We start from the raw sequence: 27,377 nt of genomic DNA on the forward strand, positions 1-27,377 counted from the left end.
AAAGCCTAATTTCCAATTTAAATGGGTGACCACCCCAAATTTGTTTAAACAGGCACCCTTAGTTCTAGCTTCTCCCAAAAAAGGGAATACCATCTCCACATCTACCCCATCAAGATCCCACAATATCTTCCATGTTGGATGGATTGAGGCTGGGTGAAAGTGGTATGCAGGCACTACATTTTAGAAGAACTCTCCCACCTTCAAACACATCAGTGGGGTCTATAAAATAGAGGCCATGATTGTTATTTAAAATAGAAAGGCTATTGTTACATAAAATGTTTATTATACCATGGAGCTCCACGGGGTCAGTGTTGATTCCACAATATTCATGTTATACATTAATGATCTGGACAAAGGAATTGAGGGCATTGTTGCTAAGTTTGCAGATGACACAAAGATAGGTGGAAGGACTGGTAGTGCTAATAAAACGTTCATTCACCTGAGCTCATTCAAATCTTTGCCTGTATTCCAACCAGGACCAAGTTTCACCCATCCCTGTGCTTTGGTTACTACTTTGGCTGTGGTCCAGAAACACCCCAGCTTTAAAATTCACAAGTCTGGTTTTCAAACCCCTTTGTGCTGGGCCCTCATTTTGTCAACAATGTCCTCACACTCACAACCCTCCAAAAATTCTGCTTTTCCCCAACCCTGGGCTCACCTGCAATCCTCTCTCCATGTGTCACAGCATGAGTAGCTGTCTTCACCAGTCTGGATCTGATGCTCTGCGGTTCTTGTCTGAGGCTTTCTGCTTCATCAACTCTCTCCTTTAGACTCTGATTAAAGCCTGCATCATTGACCAAGATTTTAATCATCCGTCCAAATGTTCTTTGGTTTGATGTCAATTTTAGGCTTGTACTGCTGTGAAACGTGGATATTTTCCTGTGATAAATGTGCTGCATCGGTGTAGTTTCTATTGTTGTTGCACAGGGTCCATGAATTCATTCCATTGCATAGAGATTTTCAGACACCAGGAGCAGCACTGAAGCACCTGCACATGCACATGTACAAGAACATGTTTGTGCAGTTGCTAAAAAGCCCAATTGTGCAATCTTGTTTGCTTGCAAGTCATAGTCGTCACTTCACATTTTTGATTGTTAACCTCCCCTGATGTTAATGTAAGGTCTGTGCAAGCCAGCAAATAAATCACTTTTGTGGGTGGGCTATCTTACATGTGGAAAGAGGTAATGGCCCAAGGCATTCAATGTTATCATCAGCATTTATATAGATTATGAGAAACAACAGCTGCTTTAGTTTATATAGTGTTTTTAGTGGTAGAACAGATCTCAAAGTGTTCTACAATGGCATCAGGGGGAATGGATGCCAAAAGTGGGAACACCCTACCTTACAGCAGCCTCAGAGCATCTTCGCCACAGAATCCACTTTGGACTGTGTTCATCAGAGTTCAGAAGAATGAGAGAGGGATATCATAGAAGCCTATAAAATTCTAACAGGACGAGACATTCTAACTGCCAACTGAACTTGTATGTTCACCTTAAGGAAATCCTGAACTAGGGTTCCTAAGGACCATTGTGCTTTAGATTTCCCCATTTAAAAAATAGTCTATGATACTATTCTTCCCACCAAAGTGCATAACTTCACACCTTCCCACATTGTCTTCCATCTGCCACTTCGTTACCTACTCTGCCCTCCTGTCCAAGCCCTTATGCAGTTTCCCCGCTTCCTCAACACTACCAGTCCTTCCTCTTATCTTGGTGTCATCTGCAAACTTAGCAACAATGCCCTCAATTCCTTTGTTCAGATAATTAATGCATAACGTGAATAGTTGTGGTCCCAACACTGACCCCTGCGGAGGTCCGATAGTCACCTGCTACCATTCTGAAAAAGACCCCTTTATCCACACTCTCTGCCTCTGCCAGCCAATCCTCTATCCATGTCAGTACCTTGCCTCTAACACCATGGGCTGTAATCTTATTTAGCAGCCTCCTATGCAGCACCTTGTAAAAGAGCTTCTGCAAATCCAAATAGATCATGTCCACTTGTTCATTACCTTTTCAAATAATTCCAAAAAATTTGTCAGGCATGACCTCCCCTTGATAAACCCATGCTGTCTCAGCTCTATTTTACCACGCACTTCCAACTACTCCACAATGGGAAAATATGGAGTAATTCACTATAGCAGAAAGAATAAAAATAGTAAGAGTATTATTTAAACAGAGAATACCTGCAGCATGTCAAAGGCATTCTGGAAATCTAAATAGATCATATCCACTGGCTCTCCTTTGTCTAACTTGCTGTTTACCTCCCCAAAGAATTCTAACAGATTTGTCAGGCAAGATATCCTCTTGATGAAGACATGCTGACTCAGTCCTTTTTTACTATGCACTTCCAAGTACTCTGCAATCTCATCCTTAATAATGGACTCTAACATTTCACTAATGACCAAGGTCAGGCTAACCAGCCTATAGTTTCCTGTCATCTGCCTCCCTCTCTTCTTAAACAGGAATGTTAAATTAGCCATTTTCCAGTCCTCTGGAACCCCCTGACTCTAGTGATTCCTGAAAGATCACCACCAATCCCTGCACAATGTCCTCAGCTATCTCCTTCAGAACCCTGGGGTGTAGTCCACCCAGTCTGGGTGATTTATCTGCCTACAGACCTTCCAGCTTCCCCAGCACCTTCTCCTTAGTGCTGAGATTTAGTGGGAATGCAAGCAATGGCATCAAATGGACATGCAGGCTGAGAGGTCAGCTAGTAGATCACTTGGTTACATCGGTTATGGGAAACAGCCTCTAAGCCACAATGCATCTGTTTATATTATAGTACTGCTGCCAAAGAAAGCAAAGACATTATTTCCCTGGACAATGAAGTTCAGCCTCATTTCATTATACAACGTGCTGAGGTAAACACCTTTTAATAACAGCTTGTTTTCATTCACTCATGCGCCATCATTTCCTACGTTTTTATATTCTGACAGATGTGACAAATGGCTCATTAGCTAACACCTTGCATATCCTGGTGAAAGTATTTTTTATTTCAAGATCACAAGTCTTTTTCTGATCTTTAAATCATTGTTCATTAAATCGAGGCAATTATCTCTGAGTGAGCATTAGCCATTTTGCTGTTGGTTTAGGTCTGAACTGGAGCAACAAGAGATTGCCTTTCAAGCAAAACAAAACATTATCCAGATTAAATAAAAGCAAAATGCTGTGAATGTTGGAAATCTAAAATAAAAACAGAAAATGCAGGAGAAACTCAGCAGGTCTGGCAGCATCTGTGGAGGTAGGACCAGTTAACATTTTAAATTCAAAGAACAAAGAAAAATACAGCACAGGAACAGGCCCTTCAGCCCTCCAAGCCTGCGCTGACACATTTTGCCCTTCCATGCTAAAACTGTCTTCACTTACAGGATCCATATCCCTCTATCCTCTTGATATTCATATATTCATCCAGGTGTTTCCAGCTGCTATTGTATCTGCTTCCACCACCTCCTCTGGCAGCGCATTCCAGGCACTGTTTGTACCTTTGTATGAAAAACCTGCCTCGCACATCTTTTTTAAACTTCCGCCCTCGCACCATGAACTTGGGTGCCCTAGTAACTCACCCCTCCACCCTGGGAAAAGGGCTCATACTTTCCATTCTATCCATGCCATTCACAATCTTATAAACTTCTATTAGGTCATCCCTCAACCTCCTGCGTTCCAGTGAAAACAAACCCAATCGATCAAACCTTTCTTCATAGCTACAATCCCTCATACCAGGCAATATCCTGCGAAACCGTTTCTGTATCCTCTCCAAAGTATCCACATCTTTCTGACAGTGTGGTGACCAGAACTGTACGCAATATTCCAAGTGTGGCCTAACTAAAGTTCTATAAAGCTGCAGCCTAACTTGCCTATCCTTATATTCAATGCCCCTTCCAATGAAGGCAAGCATACCATAGGCCTTTTTCACAACCTTATCAACCTATGTACTGTGTGCCTAGTATAAATTCCAAGCAGAATAGAGTAACATCGCTTCATCGGAGGCTCCACTGATGATGTCACCTAGCATGGTGATGAAAATTCTGAACAAAAAACAAGCCAGCTCAGCGAGTAAGTCAACAACCTCGTCAACAACCTCGTCCACAACCCAAGCTACAGATCTTTGCCAAAACTTTAAACTTATGTAGTTTCCTTCTGGAAGTTAAACTTATGTAGCACCTTTCCCCACAGCAAGACCTGTCAAAGCAAAGTGGTCATTTTGAATTGTAGTCACTGTGAAATGTAAAAAATACAACATGCAATTTGTGCAATTCAAGCTTCTATAAACAGTAATGTAATACTAGCTTGCCGGTCTGTTTGAGTGATAAGCATTACTCAGGACACCAGGCAAATTCTTTTGCTCTTTTTTCAGATCAGGGAAAGGGCAGATGGGGTACAGATTATTCAGTGATAACAAGTTGTAGAGCTGGATGAACACAGCAGGCCAAGTAGCATCAGAGGAGCAGGAAAGCTGACGTTTCGGGTCTAGACCCTTCTCCAGCATCGGCAGTTCCTACTATCTCTGAACAGATTATATAGTGGTGCCTCTACAACACGCTGTAATCTTTAGAGAGAGGATGAACCCATAACTTTTGACTCAGAAAGAGAAGATTGCTGCCATTGAGCCAGACCTTACATGATGAGTCAAATTTAAAGTAACTACATTGGGAAGAAATTGTTAATAAAGATATATCAGCCTCAGTCTTGAAAGCTTAAAGCATCCACAGAATTTTAGGTTCCCAATTACTAACACATCAGGTTAAAAACTGCTTTCTAATTTCACTCTTAATAGCCAACCATTAATTTTAAGATTATGTTCCCACCCAATGCTGAACCTGCTCCATAAGAGGAAATTGATTTTGTACTAACTCATTGAATCCTTTTAACATTCTAAATATGTCAGTTACTCAAGTCCCCAATTGTCTATGCTCAAGGAAATAGCTAAGTTTCATCAGCTTGTCCTCATAAATGAGTCCTTTAGCACCGAGCTTCACTGTTTTCTCCCCAAGGGCGGCATTTCTTTCCTGAGGAGTTTGATCCATTGCTGACTACAGTTTTGCTCATGCTTGTAAATTAGCACAAAATAAAAACATCATGCGCTCAATGTGGATGCTTTCCTCCGCTTCAGTTTCGAGCCTGGCCCGTCTACTGTGTGCAAGTAAAAAAGAAAAAATTGAATTTGTACAGTGCTTAATAGTCAGGGAGATACTTTTTGAACTATAATTACTTTATAATATCGGAAGCATGGCAACCCAATGGCACACAGCAAGCTCCCCTGACAGGAATGTCTAGATAATAACTAGATAATCTTTATTTTCGCTATGTTGATTAGGGGATTGGTATAGTATTGGTCTGGGATTTTTCACATCCACCTAAGCAAGCAGATAGGACCCGAGTTTAATATCTCCTCTGAGTGCAGAACTCCCTCAGTACTGCATTGGAGTGTCAGTATTTATTTTTGTTCCAGAACCCTGTGACTCAAAGGTAAGAGTGTACCCAACACCAGGATGTAATGCATCGTGGGATTATGTTTTCTTGCCCATTCAGTGAACCAGTCTGTGGGAGTATAAACAGTTTGAGCAGAGCATGCAGACCATTCTCAAAAACAGCAGAACAAAGGAAAAGATTATCATTAAAACAGCTTAATTTGAATAAATTCTAAGAATCATCAGAGGAGCAACTTGACCAATTAGCATGATGGGCTCGAGCCTTTATTCATCAGATTGCTAACAGGAAGCTACTATTTGCTGGAGATTTTATTTCAAATGAGACATTCCTTCCAGACGCCTTTGAACCTTAGAGGGGTCTGGGCTTAACAAGTACCTGCAGACATAAGAAATGAACTGGAAAGTAAGGGAGTGGAAGCCCTGCAGCAGAAAACTATGCAGAGGGTAGGTGGATATTCTAAGTAGTTCTGTGATCGGTTTTCGATTTGTATAAAATGCATTTCATCATGGAGCAAAGCTGGCAATGTTGCTGGTTGTGTTGGAGTATGTTTTAGCAACATATGAGATTCAAATCCAAAAAGGAATTCAGGAGTAATGTTTATTCAGGAGACATGTTAGAATGTGGAAATTGCTACCACAAGCAGTAATTGAGGCAATTATAGATACATTTTAAGGAGAGCTAGATAAACATGAGGGAAAAAAGGCATAGAGTGATATGTTGCATGACAGGTTGCGATGAAGAGGATCATAACAATGTCATAGACCAGGTGGGCTGAAAGGATCATTTCTGTGCTTTACATTTTGTAGCTCTCTGCAACATTACTAATGTTAAAGGCAATGTACCTAGGAAGTTGCTAGTACATATTGGCTTTTTTAAAAAAAAAGTCTAATTGCCCATTTTGGGAGCACATGTTTTCACAAGCACTTGCAGTGTCATAGGCATAAATTCTTTGTGTACAGCCATGAATTTTAACAGGATTTATACCTGCAACAGAATCCAAGTCCCATTGTTGTCTGACAGCAGTGTACAGTAAGTGGTGGAGCATTGTACCTAGGAACAGGAATCCCAGTGATTTCTTTGCTTCGAGGTTGGGGGTGGAGTGGGTAGTATAGACAATTATGATTGCCTCAACTACTGCCTGGGGCTGAGATGAACTAAAGCACAGATCAGGAATTAAAAGTGCGATGCCCTCCTTTAACATTTAATTGCACATGACTGTCTTGCAGCATAAATAATAAATATTTTTAAATCACCTTTGTTTCTGCCAATATAAAACAAAATTGTATACTAACATGAGTGAAAAGCAGAATAACTGGTTTTGAGTCAGTTCTGAAGAATATAAATTTGAACCATCGGATCCGATTTCTTACTGTTTTAGCAGTTGATCATGTAGTAAAATCATGAAATGGTAAGACGCTAGAAAGAGGTCATTCAACCTGTTAAATCTGTTCTGATTCTTTCCCCACCATCTTTCTATACCCCTGCACACTCCTCCTTTTCAGACAATAATCCAGTTCTCACTTGAATCCCTCTGTTAAACCTCCTCCATCATACTCCCTGGCAGTGCATTTTAAATCTTAACTGCTTGCTGCATGAGAAAGTATTTTTCCTCATGTTGCCATTACTTCTTTTGCTAATCACCTTAAATCTGCCCCTTGTGGTTCTCAATACTTTCATCAATGGTCTCACATTATCTACTGTGTCCAAATCCCTGATGATTTGAATTCCTCGATCAAATTATCTCTCAATTGCTCTAGTTTATCCACACGGTTGGGGTTCCTCAATACTTTAACCAATCCTGCAAATATTTTCTGGGCCTCTAATGCTTTCACATCCTTCCTAAAGTGTGGTGTCCAGAAATGGGCCCAGTGCTCCAGCTGAGAAAATAAGTGTTTGTACAAGTTTAACACAAATGCTTTGCTTTTATGTTTCATACACCTATTAATAAAACCCAAGATGTTATACACTTTATTAATGATCTGCTTTAGTAGAAAGAATGTGAACAGATAATATAAAATAAAGAGAGAATTCCAAAGCGGGTGCAGAAGCAGAGAGATCCGGGTGCATATGTGCATAAATCATTGAAAGTGGTAGTTCAGATTGACAGCATAGTTAATATGTATATGGGGTCGAGTTCAATCATATACATTCCACTACGGAGGAAACCCAGAAGTGAGGCAATCCATCGCAACGGACCCCAGAGTTTAAAAACCAGGCGGGAAAACACACCGACGCTTCATCAGAGGCTGCACTGAGGATGTTACCAAGCACGGTAACGAAACGTCTGCGGAACGACAAACCAGCTTGGCGAGCCAACCAACCTCAACACCCACAACCCGAGCTACAGATCTACTCCAAAACCTTAGATTTTCAGGAAACTTTTGATAAAGCCCCTCATAAGAGGCTAAGGGGAACGTTATTGCGTGGGAAAGGGGATAACACATTTGCACGGATCAAGAATGAGTTGACAGGACATGGAGAGTGGGAATAAATGGGTCTTTTTTCCAAGTGGTAGGCAAGGATCAGTGCTTGGTCCCTATGAATGACCTGAACGACAGAACCAAATGCACTATTATCAGATTTGCTGATGGCACAAAACTGGGTGGGACTGTGAGTTGTGTGGAGGCGGCAAGGAGGCTTCAAGGTGATTTAGAAAAGTTGAGTGAGTGGACAAACACATAGCAGATGCAATGCAGTGTGGTTAAATGTGAATTTATACACTTTGGTGTAAAAAAAAGGAAGGAAGGGTATTATTTAAATGATGATATATTGGGAAGTTTGAACGTACAAAGGGATCTTGGTGTCCTTGTACATTAGTCAGTGAAAGCAGACGAGCAGATGTGGCAAACAATTGGAAAGGCAAATGATATATTGCCTTTCATTGCAGGAAGATTTGAGCTCAGAAGTTGGGATGTCTTATTGCAGTTATATAGGCCCTTATTAGGACTACATCTGGAATAATGCATGCCATTTCCTTACCAAAGAACGGATACAGTTACCATAGAGGGAGTGCAGTGGAAGTTCACCACGCTGATACCAGGGATAGCAAGACTGTCCTATGAGGAGAGATAGGTTTGACTGGACACGTAATGACTAGAGTTGAGAAAGATGAGAGGGGATCTGATTTATATGGATGAAATTCTAACAGAGCTGGACTTGATGTAGGAAGGATGATTTCCCAGGTTGGGAAGTCCAGGACTAGGACACACAATCATAGGATTTGGGTAGACTATTTAGGATTGAGATGGGGAAAAGCATTTTCACAGAAGGCTGTGGAGACCAAGTTGCTGAATATATTCAATGAACAGATAAATTTCTTTTTTGATTTTGTGAGGAGGAGGTGGGAATATGGCATTGAGATAGGGGATCAGCCATGACCCTATTGAATGACAGAGCAGGCTTGAAGGGCTGAATGGCCTACTCCTGCTCCTAGTTTCTATATTTCTATTTTATCTGTCAGTAGTCCATTGAAAACTGAAACATGTACAAATGTAAAATTTTGTTTTCAAATTGGAAAACTATTCAACAGCAGTTATTTGTATTATAATCCTCATCTTTTATTCTCAATTCTTCTCCACTTCCCTTTTGTCCTAAATGAAACATATATCTTTGCAGAGGAAAGAATGGAAAAAAAGTAGATTAGAAAAAAGCTTTTGAAAACATTTTGTTTGAAGACATCCCCAATAATTGTTAACACAATGCTAGAATTGACAATGAATAAGTAAAATCAATGATTTTTCATGATCTTTAGAGGTGTTGTTTAGAAAAAAAATTGAATCTTCAAGGAATTCCAAATAAGTTAACACTTTGGGGTGTTACGTGGATCTTGAATTAAACTAAAATGAATGAACTGACTTCCAGTGGAATATAAGTCCTATGCCCCAAGCACACCTGAAAGACATTTGCCATGCAACTAAATAAGGGGTGGCACAGTGGTTAGCACTGCTGCCTCACAGTGCCAGGGACCCGGGTTCAAATCCACTCTCAGGTGACTGTCTGTGTGGAGTTTGCACATTCTCCCTGTGTCTGTGTGGGTTTCCTCTAGGTGCTCTGGTTTCTTCCCACAGTCCAAAGGTGTACAGGTTAGGTGAATTGGCCATGCTAAATTGCTCGTAGTGTTCAGGGATGTGTAGATTAGGTGGGTTTTAAGGGTCTGGGTGGGATGCTCTGAGGTTCGGTGTGGACTTGTTGGGCTGAAGGGCCTGTTTCCACACTGTAGGGATTCTTTAAAAAAAAGGCTATTTTTCAGATCTCACTAATGGCCACCTAAAACAGGCAGTAGAACCCTTAATTACTGTAGTGATTGGAACCATGGCTAGCTGGATTGCATTGACGACAAGATCCTTCATTGGGATTGTTAACCTGGGGCAGTCAGGGAGCGTTGGCTGACAGATATAAACAGGAGATTCAGAAGGGCTCCTTAGTCTAGGCACTGGCTTTCAGCTGGCAAATGACAGCCCATGCACAGTGCCCGTGTAAATAAAGGGTGACTTGGTGACGGTATACCGGCCTCCGTGCAGTTATTTCAAATTCCAGGAGCCTAATGCCTCTATTAGGCTTCTTTCAGAAAATCGATTGTAGTGAATGTGGTAGGAGTTGGAGCTAGCCAAGGTCAGCATTTTGCAGGTTCTGTGAACTAAAAAAAGGAATCTGCTTGTGGAGATAGAACCACCTTCCCTGCAACCGCCCACAACCCCAAAATATCTATGCCTACCCTTTATGCCATACCATTTTACTTGCTCCAACATACTCTACGGGACTGGGCAGCAAGGCATAAGGCCCGGTAACCATGCTTCTTTAACACATATACTGTCTTTGAAGATATGGCAAGTACTGACAGCTCTTAAGAGATAAAATGTTAACGAGGCCTGAAACCCAATTTTGGCCATTCCCAAGCCTTGGGATTGGGGCCTGAATTGCCCTCCAGCACCACAAATATATCCGTGACAAATCTCTATCCATTGCTGCTTAAAGAGCAGAAGAAATGCAAATATATCAAAATATTGCCAAGGTGTCTTCTAATCCTTATACTAATATTTAAATAAAATATTGAACAGCCACTATTGGAGTAGGAGACAGAAAATATCTTAAAAGTTGTGTAAATTTTAATTCAGCATAGAAATTGCATAATTATCCCCTCATATTTTCAGCCAATACATTTTCCCTTTCTCTCAGAGTCAGAAATAGAAAGGGCAACAAATGCTGAGATGCCCACATCCGACGAATGAATATACAAAAACAAATCATTTGACCTTATACAAGTTTATAAAATCATGAGGGGCACGGATAGGTGAATAGTCAAGGTCTTTTTCCAAGGGCAGGGGAGTCCAAAACTATAGGGTATAGGCTTAAGGAGAGAGGGGTAGGATTTAAAAGGGAATAAGGGGCCATTTTTTCACACAGAGGATGGTGTGTATATAGAATCAACTGCCAGAGGAAGCGGTGGAGGCTGGTACAATTGCAACAGTTAGGAGGAATCATGATGGGCATATGAATAGGAAGGGTTTAGAGAGATATGGGCCAAATGGGACAAGATTAATTTAGGGTATCTAGTCAACATGGACGAGTTGGACCGAAGGGTTTGTTTCCATGCTGTATACCTCTATGACTCCATGACTCTATTTAGAACTATGTCATCATTCCTTCACTGTCACTCGGTCTAAATCCTGGAATTCCTTCCCTAACAGCACTGTAGATATCTCTACACCGTGCAGTCTGCAAGAGGTTTAGGAAGGTGGCTTACCATCACCTTGTCAGGGACAGTTAACGATGGGCAATAATTACCGACCAATCAGCAATGCCCACATCTCATGCAAAAACATGAACAGAAAATAAGTGCTGTAAGTGTGTTATGTATTGTTCAACCTATGAGTTGAAACTTATCAGATATTAATTTTTTTGTTATTATTATTAAGCAAAGCGAACTGGCATTTATCTCGTTCAGAGATATCCAATTTTTTCACATAGAGGAGGTGGTTACACTTCAGTTTTCTTTCAGGTGCTGATGAGAAAGTTTCAGACAGAAAAGGCAATAAATGAGTGAGTGATTTATCTTCCTATTAATCAAAACAACAAAAAAATGTGCATTTTTAACATGTATGCACAGGCATATTCCTTCCACAGGTTAGCAAAAGCAAGCCAATAAAGTTTCCGGTACATTCCATTCTTTTCCATTCCCACCCTCCATGGAGAGGTAGTCACTCTCTGTAGCCTCTCTGCCGTACTTCTTTCCCAGAACATCTTCTCTGACTCCAAATCTTCTTCCTCATCTCGGCAGCACAGACTTCCTGGTTGTACTTCAGGTAATCACCTAAAGCACTTTGCTTGGAAAAAATGGAGGGACATAGGAATTCTTAGGAGTAACTTGATGCGTACTTGGAACCTCCAGCGTCAATCATTCAATAAGATTATGGCTGATGTGATTGTGGTCTCAAACCCACTTTCCAGTCTGCACCCATAACATTGACTACCTCGTCCATCCAAGGTGTAATGCAGCTTTGAATGAGTTCAACAACCCAGAATCCATGATTTCTGAGAAAGTGAATTCCACAGGTTACTAACCCCTCACCACATTAGACTGACATGCCAAATGAATTAAAACATAATTTTCAGTCAATGCTTAATAATACGGCAACTATCCAAGGATCTGCTCACCAAAAACACAGGCCCATACAGACATTAGATTTTCAGACACATTTCTTGGAATTCAATGTGTAGTAAAGACTCAAGTTTACAACAGCATGTGATCCAACGGGCTATATCCCTGTAGTTCGATTTGCAGAGTTTGAAAAGTGACATAGACACTTTAAAGCAAAATTTAGTAAAAATGTTGGATTTCTCTCCTTTTTGAAATGCTACTGTACATTGGCATCACAACTGATGCTCTTTCCCCAGAGAAATCTTTTTTTCTCTCTAATCTGGTATACCTATATGCTACTATTTTAAACAACCTTATATCAGCTGTTCTGTATAGGTTACATGTAATGTTAGTCTTGTTTAGTGCTGATAGAAATAACATGACATCTTTCAAAATGAAATACCAGATTTTTAGATCATGTGCAGTTATTAATTGCTTATTATTCCACTATTTTTTAAGCCTTGAGGTAGTCTGCGGTATTCCAGCAGTCTCTATGTGCAGTACTCCCTCTTAGGGCAGAACACTCCTTGTCACAAAATGCCAGACTCTCCAGAATGAAGTGCACATGTGAATTCTTAAACACTAGACTTTTTCAATGAATTTAGCACGTAAAGCAGATGATTTTAACCTGCAATTCTCACCCAGTCTCACTTTAAAATCCCTGTCATTGTGCAAAATTCAACCCAGTAACTTAAATAGCACAGAAATTTGATTTTTTTTACATAAGACTAAAAGACATAAGACACAGGAGCTGAAATTAGCCCATTCGGCCCATCAAGTCTGCTCCGTCATTCAATCATGGCTGAAACAGGTGAGGGGAAGTCATATTGGTTGAATATTTCAGTGGAAGGCCTGGTCCATTTTGGTGGCTGGAACTTATTAATTTAGCAATAAGTTTAAAATAATTTAATAATAAATAACTCGTCCAGAGACAGTATCATTACACCACCATCTCACTGTGTGAGTGCTGACAGGTCACATAATTGTAATGGATATCACCGTCAAGCAAAAAACTGCATTCAGATACATGAAGCAAATAACTCACATTTTGAAAGTGTCTCTTATAACCTCAAAATGCTTTGTAGCCAATGGACATCTGAAGTGCAGTTTCTCTCTTTCACCCAGCAACGGTGAGACCGATTGCAGTGTACCCCAACAAGCATGAAGCTGTTTAATGAAGTTGCAGATGTAGTTTCAAAAAAAACCTGTTTGGATACATTACAACACATCTCCAGAACAGCAGGGACATGAACCTAGACCTTCCAGCTCAGAGGTATGGATGCCACCACTATCCAGTGACTACCTACAGCAACACAGATAGGTGCTTAAATCTGGAATCTTGGTATTTTTAGTCAACCTTTTCAGAGATGTTATGACACACCCCTGGAGCAGGTGGGACTGAAAGCGGGTCTTTTGGCTCAAAGACAGGGACATTACCACTATATCACAAGAACCTTCAAATCTGGAATCTTCAGACAACTAAATAATCATGTTGGTATTTGAGAGACGCCTGGAACCAGCTATCCTATTTCAAAGCCCTGTCCCAATTTAATAAGGTTTTTCTTCAACTGGGATAATGCTGGCTTTTGATCATGTGTGGATTTCTTGTTGGTCAGAAAAACATTAAAGCAAAGCTGATTTCCACCCCTGGTAATATTGTACAGCCATAGAGGCCATGACTAAGAAACATAGGCTGGCTATAAATATAACTGAAGGAGAGCTGGGTTGCAACGAGTACCCAGGTCCTGTAAGGAATGAAGCAAGTGATAGATCCCTCCCTGCAACCATCAAAGGCAGTTTCATAAATAAGATTTATTAGAATGGTAAATAATTTTCAGGAATTAATGGCCATCCAATTCCATCTTAGGTGATTGGCCAACTTTGAATTAGGTGTCCTGAGATTTTAAAGAGTGCTTAGAACATATTTATTGCATTCCACTTCTGATTATATGTGTTCAGATTAGTTTTAGGGATGAGGTGTCAACCTGGTTAAGCTACAATGTTAAGCTGCAACACTGGGCTACTTGAATTCTAATCAATGTTAGCACATGCAATAGTCAAAACTAAGCAATGCAAAATGAGTTAATCAGATCTAATCTCTGCAGCCCTGTCACATCCAGCCCTGAATGGTGGTGGAGAATTAAACAGGTCAGTGGAGGAGGAAGTTCCACAAATATTCCCGTCCTCAATGATGGGGGAGCCCAGTATAGTAGTGCAAAAGACCAAGCTAAAGCATTTGCAATCTTCTTCAGCCGTTAGTGCTGAGTGGATGAGTGGTGGTCTCCTCCTGAGGTCACCAGCCTCACAGATGCCACCCTTCAGTCAATTTGTTTCAATATATGTTAAAGCATGAATTGACTGAATACACTGTCAACCTTTCAGTAATAGCACTGAAGACTTTTGATTCAGAATTAGTCACTCTGTTAGTTAAGCTGTCCAGAACTGTTGCAGCATTAGTAGCCAAGTGACAATGTGGAAAGTTGTCCTGGTATATCCTGTACACAAAAAGCAGGAAAATCCAACGCCAGTTACTGGCCCATGAGTTGAGTCTCGGTCAACATCAAAGTGATAGAAGGTGTCATCAACAGTGCTACCAAATGGCACTACTCAAAAATGACGTGCTCACTGATGCTCAGTTTGGGCTTTACCAGAGTCACTCAGTTCCTGATCTCATTACAATCTTGGTCCAAATATAGACTGAAGAGCTGAATTCAAGAAAGAAAGTAAGGCTTACAGCCCTTAACATCAAAACACATTTGACTGAGTGTGGCATCAAGAAGCCTTAGCAAAACTCGGGTCAATGGGAGTAGAGTACAAAACCAGAATTCATAGCATCATAGAATTCCTACAGTGTGGAAACAGGCCATTCGGCCCAACAAGCCCACTCCACCCCTCCGAAGAGCATCTCACCCACACCCATTCCCCTACCCTTGCATTTTCCCATGTCTAACCCACCTAATCCAAACATCCCTGGGCACTATGGGCAATTTAGCATGGCCAATCCACCTAATCTGCACATCGTTGGACTGTGGGAGGAAACCGGAGTGCCCAGAGGAAACCAACGCAGACACAGGGAGAATGTGCAAACTCCACACAGACAGTCACCCGAGGGTGGAATTTTAATCCGTGCTATTAAACATGCAAGGCCAATGGCAGAAGACAGGTGAGCTGCTTCATGTAAAGTGCTCCTTCAGGGGGCTGGCTAATTAAATGGTGTGCACTAAGACTAACCTATTCACTGCATGGTGCTCATAAGGATTTTCAGGTGGGCTCGTAGACCGATGACTGGAAATCCTATCAGCCTCCTATGGATTTGCAAATCAGGGTCAAATGTTGCAGTTAAGCCCGATAACTATAATTTTAGGAGGCACCCATTTCCTACAGTGACACCTCAGCAGTTGTCAGGGAGTGCTAACAGTGGGTTGAAAGACAATTGGGAGATGTAGCAGTGGATTTTGTGCCTTCAAACCTTTTAAATATATTTGCTGCTGTTGGCTCCTCACGCATGATACATGCGGGCCCAGTGCTTTGGTTCATTATATCCATGATGCTCAACCTAACTAGGTATTGCCACAGGTTTTTACACAAATGACCATCCTGCAGGATTTCCCACCTCCAGGTCAGCAAGCAGTTTATTAAGGAGCGCATATTGTGATAGCAGCTCACCGATTATATTATAGTGTGGGGCCAGGGGCAAAACTCCTACCAGAGTCTGCACTGCCTCTTCTGGACACCCCTTCTTTGGTCATTACTACTGGCCAGCCAAAGAATAGAACGACTCTGCGTTTCTAACTTTTTTGGAGATTTTACTTTCCAATTGTAGATTTAATTTTATAAAATTTTCATTACACCCTTATCTGCTTAAAAGCTCATCTCTAAGTAGACTCCGTGAAATGTGAGTGCCTAATCCTGCCCTGGCACTTGCGACAACAGATTTTGAAAGTATCCCTGACTCTCCTACACTCTAAAATCTGTAGACTGCAATTGTAAGGAATCGACTAATTGCAGACCACAGGAAAATCCGGGGCAGTCTCGGTTCTTAAATGTACTGCTTAAGTAACTTGTCGGTTGGAATGTGAACAGAGAGCGCATAAAATATTCATGAGAATAGTTCCAAGGATGAGGAACTTTAGTTATGCAGGTAGGTCAGAGCAGCTGGGATTGTTCTTCTCAAAAAAAGTTGACAGTAAATTTAATAGAAGTGTTCAAAATCCTAGACAACAAGGTGCAGAGCTGGATGAACACAGCAGGCCAAGCAGCATCATAGGAGCAGGCAGGCTACAGACAAAGGGGGTGGCCATGGGTACCCGCATGGGCCCGAGCTACGCCTGCCTCTTTGTAGGTTACGTGGAACAATCCCTCTTCCGTACCTATACTGGCCCTAAACCCCACCTCTTCCTCCATTACATTGATGACTGTATCGGCGCCGCCTCGTGCTCCCACGAGGAGCTCGAACAGTTCATCCACTTCACCAACACCTTCCACCCCAACCTTAAGTTCACCTGGACCTCTCCTTCCTGGACCTCTCTGTCTCCATCTCGGGCAACCACCTAGAAACCGATATCAATTTCAAGCCCACCGACTCCCACAGCTACCTAGAATACACCTCCTCCCACCCACCTTCCTGCAAAAATGCCATCCCCTATTCCCAATTCCTTCACCTCCGCCGCATCTGCTCCCAGGATGAGGCATTCCAGTCCCGTACATCTCAGATGTCCTCGTTTTTCAAGGACCGTAACATCCCCCCCTCAGTGGTCGAGAACGCCCTCCACCGTGTCTCCCACATTTCCCACAATTCATCCCTCACACCCCGTCCCTGCAATAAGAACCAAAAAAGAATCCCCCTCGTCCTCACGTACCACCCCACCAACCTCCGGATCCAACGCATCATCCTCCGACACTTCCGCCATCTGCAATCCGACCCCACCACCAAAGACATTTTTCCCTCCCCACCCTTATCTGCTCTCTCCGTGACTCCCTTGTCCGCTCCACACTCCCCTCCAGCCCTACCACACCCAGCACTTTTCCCTGCAACCACAGGAAGTGCTACACCTGCCCCCATACCTCCTCCCTCACCCCAATTCCAGTCCCCAAGAAGACTTTCCACATCAAGCAGATGTTCACCCGCACATCTGCCAATGTGGTATACTGCATCCGCTGTACCCGTTGTGGCCTCTTCTACATCAGGGAAACCAAGCGGAGGCTTGGGGACCGCTTTGCAGAACACCTACGCTCGGTTCGCAATAAACAACTGCACCTCCCAGTCGCGAACCATTTCAACTCCCCCTCCCATTCCTCAGACGACATGTCCATTCTGGGCCTCCTGCAGTGCCACAACGATGCCACCCGAAGGTTGCAGGAACAGCAACTCATATTCCGCTTGGGAACCCTGCAGCCCAATGGTATCAATGTGGATTTCGCAAGCTTCAAAATCTCCCCTCCCCCTACCGCATCCCAAAACCAGCCCAGCTCGTCCCCGCCTCCCTAACCTGTCCTTCCTCCCACCTATCCCCTCCTCCCACCTCAAGCCGCACCCCCATCTCCTACCTACTAACCTCATCCCACCCCCTTGACCTGTCCGTCCCCCCTGAACTGACCTATCCCCTCCCTAACTCCCCACCTACACTCACCTTTACTGGCTCCATCCCCGCCTCTTCGACCTGTCTGTTTCCTCTCCACCTATCTTCTCCTCTATCCATCTTCTATCCGCCTCCCCCTCTCTCCCTATTTATTTCAGAACCCCCTTTCCCCTCCCCCATTTCTGATGAAGGGTCTAGGCCCGAAACGAGCCTTCCTGCTCCTATGATGCTGCTTGGCCTGCTGTGTTCATCCAGCTCTGCACTTGTTGTCTCGGATTCTCCAGCATCTGCAGTTCCTACTATCTCTGATTCAAAATCCTGTTAGGTCTTGACAGAGAAATTGTTCTCATTCGTGAAAAAGCTTGAGAATGAGAGGGCACAGATTTAAAATGACTTGGTAAAGAAACAATGGGGTCAGGAGGAAAAAAGTCTTTTAGGTTATGATCTGGAATATGCTGCTAGTTTGCGGTAGAGACAGTTTCAGTTAGCATTCAAGAGGGAATTGGATTATTATCTGAAAAGGAAGTGTGTGCAGGGCCACCAGTGGAAGACACGTGAGCTGCTTCATGTAAAATGCTCCTTCAGGGGGCTGGCATGGATGTGATGGGCCAAATGAGCTTCTGTGCACCATTCCACGGGTTGAATTTTGCTAAAAATTAGCTGTTGATTTCCTTGAGCTGAAAAGGGCATTAACATTGTGATTCCTTGATGCTGATTGCAACCACATATACACTTGCTGGATTTCCTAAGACTAAATAGTGGGAAGCCTCAATGGCACTAACATACCAAGATGTCCAGATTCAACTAGAGTTGAAGGCAAGCCTTGAAATTTAAAATAGGAGTGCAGAGTTTTATTTTTACATATATTGGTTTTGTATTATTAAGATCCTACGGTCGTTGTAGGAGCTAATCACTTTCAATGTTCTTCCCACAGATTATAAGAAGAAAGCCAATGCGATGAACCATGGCAGCCAAATGTTTACCACTTGTAGCAGTTTTGTTAATGATTGGCAGTTCAGAAGAGAATCTAGAGAAACCACACACCTCACTATTCCAATTTACCCACCATGTTTACAATGCGACCATCTATGAAAACTCCTCCCCCAAGACCTATATCGAGAGCAGTGTAAAAATGGGCATTTGGATCACAGAGCTTACTGAGAACATTAAATACAAAATTGTTTCTGGAGACAATCTGAATGTGTTCAAAGCAGAGGAATACGTGGTGGGTGATTTCTGCTTTTTACGCATAAGGACTAGAAGTTCCAACATGGCTGTTTTGAACAGAGAAATAAAGGATCATTATCTGCTGACAGTTCAGGCATCTGACGGAACATTCCAACATGATGTATGGACCAAGGTCATGATTCAGATCCTGGATAAAAATGACTTGCGACCTCTGTTTTCATCACTGTCATACCGTGTCTCCATAACTGAGGATACACCAATGAGATCCAGTGTGGCCAGAGTCTCTGCAACAGACGCTGACATCGGAAGCAATGCGGCATTTTATTACGCTTTCAAAGGCAGTACTGACATGTTTGCTATTCATCCCAGTAGTGGTGTTGTCATACTGGCAGGAAGCCTGAATTATACAACTCTGAAGCAATATAACCTGGAAATCTTGGCAGTGGACCGCATGATGAAGCTTGCTGGAGGCAATGGAGTTGGCAGTGTGGCAAAACTGACCGTCAGTGTGAAACAGGCTGGCATAAAAGTGCCAGGAATTCTGTCAATACGTTTCACCCGTCCTGGAACTGATTATAATGCAACATGTGCCATCATCACAGCAGAGGAAGGAGTAGATGCTATTGACATTGTGCATGGCGACTCCACACACCATTTCAGTGTTGTACCATTCTACCAAGGCAGTAGGGAGTTCAAACTAATATACATCAGAGAGTCAAACTGGGCTAACAATTCCCTTGGCTATAACTTGTCTCTGCAAGCCAAAGATAAGAGCAACCCGACTAATTATTCGCCAATAAAAGTCATTCATGTACCAGCAAAGTGGTCTGAAGCCTTGAAGTTTGAACAAGATCTTTATAAGGTTAGATTGTATGAGTATGTACCACCAAATAGTCCTGTTGTAATGGTAAAATCTCAACCTAAACTTCCAAATCAGACATATTCTTTGGAACATAATCATGTCAGTGCAAAATTTAGAATAAATCCTCAAACTGGTCTCATTACCACTGCTGCTGCAATGGATTACTTGGAGCAATCACATTTTGAATTGAAAGTAAAGACCAGTATTGGCCAAATCTCAACCAATATCGTTATTGATCTCATTGATACCAATAATAATGCTCCAGAGTTCAGAGCGTCTTCATACCAAGGGAGTATTGATGAAAATGCTGAAATTGGAACAAGTATCTTAATGGTCAATGCAACGGACAAAGACCAAGGTGAAAATGGCTATGTGACGTACAGCATTGCTAACATAACTCCTATCCCCTTCAGTATTCATCCATTTACAGGAACCATCATGACATCTGACAAGCTGGATTATGAGCTTATGCAGCGAGTGTACCACCTACGAGTTTGGGCCTCAGACTGGGGATCGCCATATCGCTATGAAGTAGAAGTCCCAGTTACACTTTACTTGAAGAATCTGAATGACAATGAACCACTGTTTGAGAAGAACAATTGCCATGGCAATGTATCAAGGAATCTCACCGTTGGACACCTCATTACCACCGTCTCAGCAGTAGATGCAGATGAGCTACAAGGGATCAGATACAAGATCTTATCCGGTAATGAACTGGATTCCTTTGATCTCAATCCAATTTCTGGTACACTAACTTTGAAGCACCCGTTTTTTAACACTCCTGCCAATCAAGTCTTGACTTTCAACCTTAAAATCACAGCCACAGATGGAGAGAACTATGCATCCACTATGGATGTTAATCTCACCATTACAGATAGCATGAATATGGTCAGTATGCATTGCAAAGACACTGGAGCAATTAAAAAGCTAGCAGAGACCCTTTTGCTTTCTGTTAAACCACATCATCAACCCCATGAAGAAGACTCATTCTCGTACATCCACATTGTCAATGCCTATTCTCCACAATTTGATGTTCATTTTCCAAGCTCCATTGACGTAATTGAGAACATTCCAGTTAACTCAACCATCTTGAATATTCATGCCATTGATCCTGACTCTGGTTTCAATGGAAAATTGCTCTACGTGATCTCGGATGGGAATGAAGACAGCTGCTTTGTTGTAGAGATGGAGACTGGTGAGCTGAAAGTTGCGCTACCCTTAGATCATGAAACAACAAAACTTTATACTTTAAACATTACAGTTTATGATCTTGGAAAACCTCAGAAATTCTCTTGGAGGCTGTTAACTGTGCATGTGTTAGATGCAAATGATAATAGACCAGTATTCTTGCAGGATATCTACTCAGCAAAACTACCTGAAAATGTGGAGATTGGAGCATCAATAGTCCAGGTGAAGGCGAAAGATAAAGATCTGGGAGAAAATGCAGAAATAAAGTATTCACTATTGACTGATACCAAAGCATTTTCAATTGACAAAACTTCAGGGATATTACATGTCATTGGCAAATTAGATCGAGAGCTGCAGCCAATATATATTTTGAGAATCGAAGCCCGTGATCAGCCTCAACAAGAGCCCCAGCTATTCTCAACTGTTGATCTGACAATAGTGTTAGAAGATGTAAATGATAATCCACCTCAGTTTGTCCCATCCTCCTACAGAGTGGGAGTTCCTGAAGACATTCCAGTCGGAACTGTCATAGTGTGGCTTGAGTCCTATGATCCAGATCTAGGAGCAGGAGGTGAAGTGTACTACAGCCTAATAACAACGGGAGAAAATGCATTCAGAATTGACAGGCAAGCAGGAGCAATCCGTACGAATAAACCATTAGACTTTGAAAGTCGGAATTTTTATAATCTAACAGCTCATGCTGTTGATGATGGAAAACCGTACTCCCTGAGCTCCACTTGTTATGTGGAAATCGCAGTGACTGACGTCAATGAAAACCTGCATCAACCGCACTTCTCCTCCTTTGTGTTCAAAAGCTCTGTCAGTGAAGGAGTGCCCGTGGGAACCTCGGTGATCACAGTCACTGCTCAGGATGAAGATGAAGGAACAGATGGTACAATTCGATATTCAATCAAGGGGGGAACAGGTCTTGGAGTCTTCACCATTAATGAAAAAACAGGTAAGGCCGTGAGCTGACATTTGGATGCGTGTCATATTGTTTTGATTTCACACAACTCTCCAAAAATGTGAACAGTAAGTGTTTTTGAATGAAAACTGAGCCTCTTTAAGTAATTTCATCCAAAATATAACATAACTGTACAAAAAAAAGTCAATCTCCCGTGACAAACTAGAATGAAAGGAGGCTATTCAGCTCATTGAGAACGGTGCTGGCTGTCCACAAAGAAATCTAATAGGTCTTATTCTCCTGCTGTCTCCCCATAACCCAACAAGTTTTCGTCAATATTCCACCCAATTTCCTTTTGCAATAATATCCTTATATATAACAATATTCAGGCCATAATCATCACTGCCTTTTGGCCAGTAGAAATCTTGGCCTCAAACCATAGGAATAATTGAACAGTAGAAATTACAAATTTACTAAGTATGTTTTAATGAAAATTGCACTACTATCTAAAAAGGTGAGAAAGCACCATGATCTAGGAATGTAAGAAATCTGTTTGGTTCCTAATGTAGGTATGGATAGAGTTTCAATACCACCCTTTTTGTGAAGAAGTATTTCCTGACATCAGACTCTGATTTTAATGTTATGTTCCTTTCTGTCCAGTCAGTTAAAAAGTTTCCCACTATGTAGCCTAACAATTTGTTTCAAAACAGTATAAAACATTCATCAAATCACTTAATCTTTGATATTACAGAGAATAAAATCCTAATTTGCGTCACATTTCTTTATAATCTAATCTTTAGAGACTTGGGTAACAATCTGGTGCATTTCTTCCAAGGTGAACATGTCTTTCCTTCTGATTTCTCACAATTGGACTGTCCTCTAGTTATAAAAGCTAACAGTCCATTAGCTTTTTTGACTATATGTTTTTTAGTTGATTACTACGTTCTAGTGATTTGTGTGCATTAGAGTCATAGAGTCATAGAGATATACAGCACAGAAACAGACCATTTGGCCCAAATTGTCCATGCTGACCAGATATCCTAAATAAATTTGGTCCCGTTTCCTAGCATTTGGCTCATAACCCTCTAAACCCTTCCTTTCATATACTCATCCAGATGCCTTTTAAATGTTGCAATTGTACCAGCCTCCACCACTTCCCCTGGCAACTCATTCCATAAATGCACCACCCTCTGTGTGAAAAAGTTGCCTCATAGGTCCCTTTTAAATCTTTCCCCTCCCACCTTAAACCTATGCCCTTTAGTTTTGCACTCCCCCACCCCGGGGAAAAGACCTTGTCAATTTACCCTGTCTATGCCCCTTATTATTTTACAAGCCTTTATAAGGTCCCCCTCAGCCTCTAAAGCTCCAAGGAAAATAGCCCCAACCTATTCAGCCTCTCCCTTGTTATCAAAAATTTGGAAAGATAACTCTTTATTGTATTATTTAAAGTAATACTAAAGATCATGACTAACTACAGCCTCAGCATAGAATCTTACATGATTTCACTAGTCGTTTTATCCCAATTTGAGTGTACTGTTGTCACTACTCTCTATCTTCAACTGCATAAACAATCTTGTAAATACACCAATAATTTTCCTTCAGTTCAAAAAAAATGACATTGCTTTGAAAAGATGACACAAAACTAGTTCTGGCACAAATCTATCTCTGCCAATTCTGTCCTGATCTGACTTACATGGGCATTCTCTGCAAGAACTGAAACCAATTACTTGTTGGACTTATCAGAGCAGAAATACACAGTTGCTCAAAGCAGTATCCTTGCATACTTCCCAACTTTGTAATGCTTACCCATCGATTGCCTTGTTCTGTCATAACAAGGCTCGTGAATTTCATGGTAGCACTGTTAGTTTTTTTATCCTTAGTGACAAAGTTCATACTGTATAGTCTCTGGAGCAATATAAAGATGGTGACAAGATGAGATGAACCAATGTTGAAACCTAAACTCCATGGAATTCTTACCGAGCAAGTTACTTTAAAATGACTCGACAATTAGCCTGTATATTACATAAAACCTGAGTTGATTCTTTAGGTAACAGAAGCTTGAGTAGGTATTAAGTCGTAAGATAAAAAGGTAAATCAGCAATTACGTATAATTTTCTTTTGATTACAGGAATAATACAGACAGTAGAGCTCCTTGATCGTGAAAGATGTCCCCACTATTGGCTAACGGTTCTTGCTACGGATTTAGGTGCCACTCCTCTGGTAACTTCAACTGAAGTCTTCATCAAAATTTTAGATGTCAATGACAATCCTCCTCAGACCACAGCACCTGCTTACTATGCCTTAGTCATTGAAAACTCTCCGAAAGATGTGTCTGTTCTTCGTATTGATGCTGATGATCCTGATTCCAGTTCACAGGGTCTGCTGACCTACAGAATCACTAACGAAAGCCCACGAGGATTCTTTGCCATTGATCCAAAGACCGGTATGTTAACGTTCGGTATTTCGTGTGTGTTTTCTTTGCTTGTTTAGCTCCTGTCATCTTTGTCTCATGTTATTCCACATGTATATCCTTTTCATGAATTCCTCATTACCTTTACACATAACAGGCAGGGCCTTGAAACTTGTTCAATGTTTTCATGAACAACAGATTTTTAGACAAAGTATAAAGACACATAAGAATGTAGGAAATAGGGACAGGAATAGGATATTTAGCCCCTTGAGCCTACTCCATCATACAAGTAGATTGTAGTTGATTTTCTACCTTGATCCCTTTTTCCCAGATTATCCTCATATTACATGATGAGCCTAATGCCTAGAAATCTACAACATCAGTTTTGAATATTCTTATTTACTGACCCCCAGCAGACCTCTGGAGTAGACAATTCCAAAGATTCATCACCCTCTGACAAAGAATTCCTTCTAATTCACTGGTAGTAGATTGCCAGACTGAAGAAACATCTTTCCTGCATCTATACTGTTAAGTCCTGTAAGAATTGTATATGTTTCAATGAGATCACTTGTCATTCTTCTAAACTCTGGAGAATATTGGCCCAGTCTCCTCAATCTGTCTTCATAGGTAATAGACTGGTGAGCCTTCATTACTCTCCCTTTATAACCAGTATATCCTTTTTTAGGCAAGGAAACCAAACATGTTTACACTACTCCAGATGCAAGATTTCTTTATTCCTGTACTCAAGTTCTCTTGGAATAAAGCCCAAGGACAGTGTCTTAAAGTGATGTGGGCTATGGTGAGATTTGTTGCAGAATGATGTGAGAAATTTGGTGGGTCTATCTCAATGTCAGAGCGTCTTATTCCAACTTTTACGCTTTTGACAAGTGTCAAAGTGAGTTTCTTGTTAGGCAGCAGTGAATTGCTGATCAAGAAGTAATTATTGCTTGTTAAATGCCTTGTTAATGGCCTAACTTGCCTCATTCACATTCAGCTTGCTACCTTAACAAATGTACCAAACAAGCTAGGCATCAAAAAATCTTGACATGGAAGTCAGAGAAGGTACCTGGCAACTACAGCTCACCCTATGTGCTCTGGAGGACTTCCATGTTGGGCACCAGACATCAAAATCTCAGGACATACTGAATGGCATCGACCACACACACCCAGCATCCATGAACATTGGTATCTGATAATGTACCAGTCTCTAAGAACCCTCATTACACCTGTCTGAATCAAATTCAGGATGTTTCTACACTTCAGTGCTGTACCTTAGGCTGCACCAGCAATTCTCATTGTAATGCTGCAGCAAGAGCACTGTACGCTCAGGAATATGCATCCAGTTCATGTACTGGATGCATCTCCGAGTTCTTTGCTTGCTGACATAGCATTAACTCACGCAGAGCTTACCTAGACTCTGACAGGATCTCTGCCTAGCATTGTCTTGCTTTGTCCCCTCAGTCAGGGTCATATTGCTTCTGTTTTGCTGTGCCGTTTAGTGCAGATGCATAAACTGGAAGCTTGTCATGTTTGTCAGCAGGCCTCGGTCAAATCAAGAGAGATAGCCATTGTTCGGGGGGTCCCCACACAGTTAGTCAAGGGCAGCCTCCAGAGGTTTGTACACGGTCAGCCATTCCAGGCGATCAGGATCAGATGCTGCGCACATAAGGGGTGCGGAGTCAAATGTCTGTTAACCTGTCATGTCTCTTTCTGCCATGCCAGGGGCTGATTTCCTCCTGGACTGAGAGAGAGGCAGGTCTTAAGGGAGATGGAAGTCGATGACACAGCTATTACTGTTGGTGCAGATTGGGAGATGTCCTGAGTGAGTAAGTAGGCAGTGCAGAAAATATAAAAACCAACAGAACTGTGGATGCTGTAAATCAGGAACAAAAACAAAGTTGCTGGAAAAGCTCAGCAGGTCTGGCAGCATCTGTGGAGGAGAAAACAGAGTTAACTTGGGTCTGGTGACCCTTCCTCAGAGTGCAGAAAGTATGCAGGGTTAGTGGTGTGAGTTTGGAGTGGCTGACAGTGTGCAAGAGAATATGTTGTAGGTAATAGTGAGAGTGATGGAGCATGAGCATTTGTGGGAGGTGGGTATGGTAGTAGAGATAGTGTGAAATATCAGAAAAGATATTCATACATTGGCAGAGCAAAGAAAGACATTAACCTTCTTCCTACAGTGCTCTACATGCTTGAGACATCTCTAATCTGGGTGGTAATCTCAAAGCAGGCTTGGATGGTCTGGTGTTGTGGCCTCCACTGCTGATTGTGGTTGAAGCGGAGGTTATGTAGGTGCACCATCCTGTCCAACAGAACCTCCAACAGGAGGGAGCAATGATTTTCCCCATCTGTAGTATCCAGGCTAAATGTCAGAAACCATGTGGGCGAGCACTAATAACACTAATAACATCATGGGCTGTCAAAGATGATTTGGGCACAACAGATGCTGGTGAATTCTGGGATATCCCAGCAATGGTGAGTTGATCTGGGAATGGCACCTTGTAAGATAGGGCTGCAATCAGACTGCTTCCGGCAAGATGGTAGCAGGGTAAATCGCTCCATTCGGAGCTCCTCTCTTTTCGCCAGTTCCCTTTCCTTTTCCTTTCTTTTTTCTTCTTCTTCTTCTCTCTCCTCTCTTGCAGTAATTCTATCCCACCCCAACCCCATCCTTTTAACTATCTGCCTAAGGAGTCGGAAAGGAGTCGGGTCGCGACCGGGAACCACGTGGCGGGAGCTGAACGTGTAGGCCATGTCCTGCAGCGACGACGGATCAAGTATGAGACGGTGCGGATCAAGAGTGGGTCGATCAGCGGAGAAAGCGGGCTGGTGAGGCAGCGGCAGTGAGAGTGGGGCCGGTGAGGCAGTGGCAGTGTCAGTGGGCCGGTGAGGCATGGCGGTGAGAGCAGGCCGGTGAGGCAGTGGCGGTGAGAGCGGGCCGGTGAGGCAGTGGCGGTGAGAGCGGAGCTGGTGAGGCAGTGGCAGTGTCAGTGGGCCGGTGAGGCAGTGGCGGTGAGAGCGGGCCGGTGAGGCAGTGGCAGTGAGAGCAGGGACGGTGAGGCAGTGGCAGCGAGAGCGGGGCCGGTGAGGCAGTGGCGGCGAGAGCGGGGCCGGTGAGGCAGTGGCGGCGAGAGCGGGGCCGGTGAGGCAGTGGCGGCGAGAGCGGGGCCGGTGAGGCAGTGG

The 27,377-nt window shown here is 42.4% G+C and overlaps 1 protein-coding gene across 1 annotated transcript in view; it reads left to right on the forward strand.

Moving 5' to 3' along the window:
- Positions 1-18,609: 18,609 nt before the first annotated feature.
- fat2 (FAT atypical cadherin 2) overlaps positions 18,610-27,377 on the forward strand; it is a 101,217-nt gene continuing 92,449 nt past the window's right edge. The window contains exons 1-2 of the mRNA XM_020511574.2: positions 18,610-21,841; positions 23,916-24,230. Coding sequence (XP_020367163.2) covers positions 18,610-21,841; positions 23,916-24,230 — 3,547 coding nt within the window. The remainder of the gene's footprint in view (positions 21,842-23,915; positions 24,231-27,377) is intronic.

The sequence above is a fragment of the Rhincodon typus genome, chromosome 12 (genome assembly GCF_021869965.1).
Source record: "Rhincodon typus isolate 14 chromosome 12, sRhiTyp1.1, whole genome shotgun sequence".
Taxonomy (NCBI): Eukaryota; Metazoa; Chordata; class Chondrichthyes; order Orectolobiformes; family Rhincodontidae; genus Rhincodon; species Rhincodon typus.